The following is a 3,332-nucleotide window of genomic DNA, read 5'->3' as shown; positions in this document are numbered from 1 at the left end:
TCCCTACTTTCTCATTTGCTTTTGCATGGTTTTCATGAATTATGATGAATTCTTGATTTCCAGTATGTTGTTTGTTGTTTGATGTCCTGTCTTCAACAATTCTTTTTTTTTTTTTTAAATTTCAGCAATGGATAAATCTTGGATTAACGAAGATAGGGATACTTTAAAGTATGAATTGGGTGTTGAAAATTTCTTGCTTTTTGCTGAAGAGAATTCTAGTAACCCTAAGAAAATTCGATGTCCTTGCTCAAAATGTGTAAACTTCAAAGAAAAGTCGATTAAACTCATTAGGGGACATTTGTATGCTTATGGTTTTAGTTTGAGCTACACAAACTGAATGTGGCATGGAGAACCTACTTTGTCCTCCTGTGCTAGTGCACCTAGTCCTTTAGGTGTACCTCAAAACCCTCATTTTGGTTCTGAAACCATTGATATGTGTCAAGCAGCCTTTAATGAAGGTGATTATGATGAGGAGTCCGATGAGTTCAATAAGTTTGTTGAGGAAGCAGAAAGACCATTATTTGAGGATAGTGAACACACCAAGTTACATGCATTGGTGCAACTTCACAATTTGAAAGCTAGGTTTGGTATGAGTGATACTTCTTTTTCTGAGTTACTTGCCACTGTTGGGTCTTTGCTTCCAAAAGATAATGTACTACCTCAAACCTTATATGAGGCAAAAAAAACCCTCACCAATTTGGGGCTGCAATATGAGAAAATACATGCATGTCCGAACGACTGCATATTGTATAGGAAAGAGTTCTCTGATGAAACCACTTGTCCCAAGTGTGGTGTGTCTCGTTGGAAGTTAAAGAAAGATAAAACTGTTAAAGTGGGGCAAGCAGCCAAGGTGTTGTAGTATTTTCCTATAATTCCCAGATTTAAGCTCATGTTTAAATCTTCTACAATTACTGAAATGCTTACTTAGCATGATGACAAGCGACCTAAAGATGGATACATGCGCCATCCAGCCGATTCTCCTGCTTGGAAGTTGGTTGATTATAAGTGGCCTAAATTTGCTAGTGAATCAAGAAATCTTAGGTTGGCATTATCAGCAGATGGTATTAATCCACATAGCTCTATGAGTAATAGATATAGTTGTTGGCCCATCATATTGGTGACTTATAATCTTCCTCCATGGTTATGCATGAAGAGGAAGTTTATGATGTTATCTTTATTAATTTCTGGTCCGAAACAGCCGGGAAATGACATAGATATCTACCTAGAGCCATTGATTGATGATCTAAGAACTTTATGGGATGGTGTTAATGATGTGTATGATGCACATACGAAAGAGTACTTCACTCTTAGAGCAGTTTTGTTGTGGACCATTAATGACTTCCCTACATATGGAAACTTATCGGGGTGCACCACTAAAGGATACAAAGCATGTCCAATATGTGGTAACAAAACTTCTGCCATACATTTGCCCCACAGTAGGAAGATGTCTTATGGCAGTCACCGTAAGTATTTGCCTTGCCATCATCCTTACCGTAGGCAGAAAAAAGCATTTAATAATGAGCAAAAATTTGAAGTTGCACCGACACCACAATCGGGAGAGGAAGTGTTCAAGAGAGTTGAGTATATTAATCATGAGTTTGGGAAGGGAAAAAAGAAGAAAAACTTGGCTGCAGATGCTACTTGTCCTTGTTGGAAGAAAAGATCAATTTTTTTTGACTTGGAGTATTGGAAATCTCTTTATGTTCGCCATTGTCTTGATGTGATGCACATTAAGAAGAATATTTGCGAGAGTTTGATTGGTACATTGTTAAACATGCCTTCTAAAACAAAAGAGTGTTGCTGCTCGCTTACATATGCTTCAAATGGGTGTTATTTGGGTCAGAAAATTGGGGAGAAAAAAACATATTTACCTGCTGCCCCGTATAATTTGTCGAGGATAGAGAAGATGAAAATGTGCAGTTCTCTATTGTTCATGAAGGTTCCTAATGGTCATTCATCAAATATAAAAAATTTGTTGTCCATGGATGATTTGAAGTTATATGGTTTGAAGTCTCACGATTGCCACACATTGATGCAGCAATTGCTTCCAGTTGCCATTCGTTCCGTGCTTCCCAAACATGTTAGAATTTCTATAATGAGGCTATGCTTCTTCTTTAATGCTTTGTGCACTAAAGTGGTTGATGTATCAAAGTTGGATAAACTTCAAACTGATTTGGTGTTGACTTTGTGTGGTTTAGAAATGATATTCCCTCCCTCATTTTTCGATATAATGGTACATCTCACAGTGCACCTAGTTAGAGAAGTCCGATTATGTGGCCCCGTATTTTATAGATGGATGTATCCTTTTGAGCGTTTCATGAAAGTATTGAAGGGGTATGTTCGCAATCGGTTTCATCCTGAGGGTTGCATAGCTGAGAGTTATATTGGTGAAGAATCTATTGAGTTTTGCTCAGAGTTTTTACAAGAATGTAGTGCAATTGGAGTTCTTAAGGGACCATGTAAGCTCTCTGGCACACTTTCTGGTGCGAAATTGAAGTCATTGTCTGAAGAAGAGAGAGACCTGGCACATCTTCATGTGCTGTCCAATAATGCTGAAGTGGATCCATATAAGACTTAAGTACTTTCAGCTGTACCAATTTCTCTCACTTCAACATTGAAAATATATGGATATTTTCTGATTCTGTACTTACTTTTTTTGTTTGTAGCACGCACAAGAAGATTGTCGAGCAGCTTTATGTAGGAAAAAAGAAGAGTAAAAAGTGGCTATTGGATGAGCATAATCGGACCTTTGCTGAATGGTTTCAATCCAAGGTAATATAGACTTGAAAGATGCCTAATTTTATAAGTGTTGAATGAAATTTTTTGGTAATGGTTACATGAAATGGCTATTGTGTATGTAGGTGTCGGCTCAAATTAAGGAAAGGCCTAAGGGTGTTTCATAAACATTGAGGTGGTTGGCTGGAAAACCAAGTTTTACAGTGTTTACTTATGAAGGGTATCGATATAATGGAGTGAAATACTTCACAAAGCAGCAGGACAATGCTAGAGTTGTCCAAAATAGTGGTGAGACTTTAGTGCAAAGACGATGCAAGTTTCGAGTGCCAAGGATAAAAATCCGGTTGAGAGTGATATGACATTTTATGGAGTTATTGAAGAGATTTGGGAGCTCGATTATCATGACTTCAAAGCTCCTTTGTTTTTATGTCGATGGGCAGAGAATGAAAAAGGAATTAAACAAGATGAGTTTGGCTTTACACTGGTCAACCTTAATCGGCAAGGCCATAAAAAAGACAAGTTTGCCTCTGCTGGTCAAGTGAAACAAGTTTTTTATGGGGAAGATCCTCTTGATGTCGAGTGGTCAGTTTTACTGA

General features: G+C 37.7%; 1 protein-coding gene across 1 annotated transcript; it reads left to right on the top strand.

Annotated features, from left to right (window-relative positions):
• Window positions 1-337: 337 nt before the first annotated feature.
• On the top strand, window positions 338-2,578 carry LOC112177965. The gene is made up of 2 exons (XM_024316195.1): window positions 338-652; window positions 929-2,578. The coding sequence occupies exons 1-2, from the start codon at window positions 338-340 to the stop codon at window positions 2,576-2,578; spliced, it is 1,965 nt and encodes a 654-aa protein (XP_024171963.1).
• The last annotated feature ends 754 nt before the right edge of the window (window positions 2,579-3,332 follow it).

This window comes from Rosa chinensis, chromosome 7 (genome assembly GCF_002994745.2).
Source record: "Rosa chinensis cultivar Old Blush chromosome 7, RchiOBHm-V2, whole genome shotgun sequence".
Classification (NCBI taxonomy): domain Eukaryota; kingdom Viridiplantae; phylum Streptophyta; class Magnoliopsida; order Rosales; family Rosaceae; genus Rosa; species Rosa chinensis.
The sequence above is the reverse complement of the archived record's forward strand: the minus strand, read 5'-3'. Positions and strand labels throughout refer to the sequence as shown.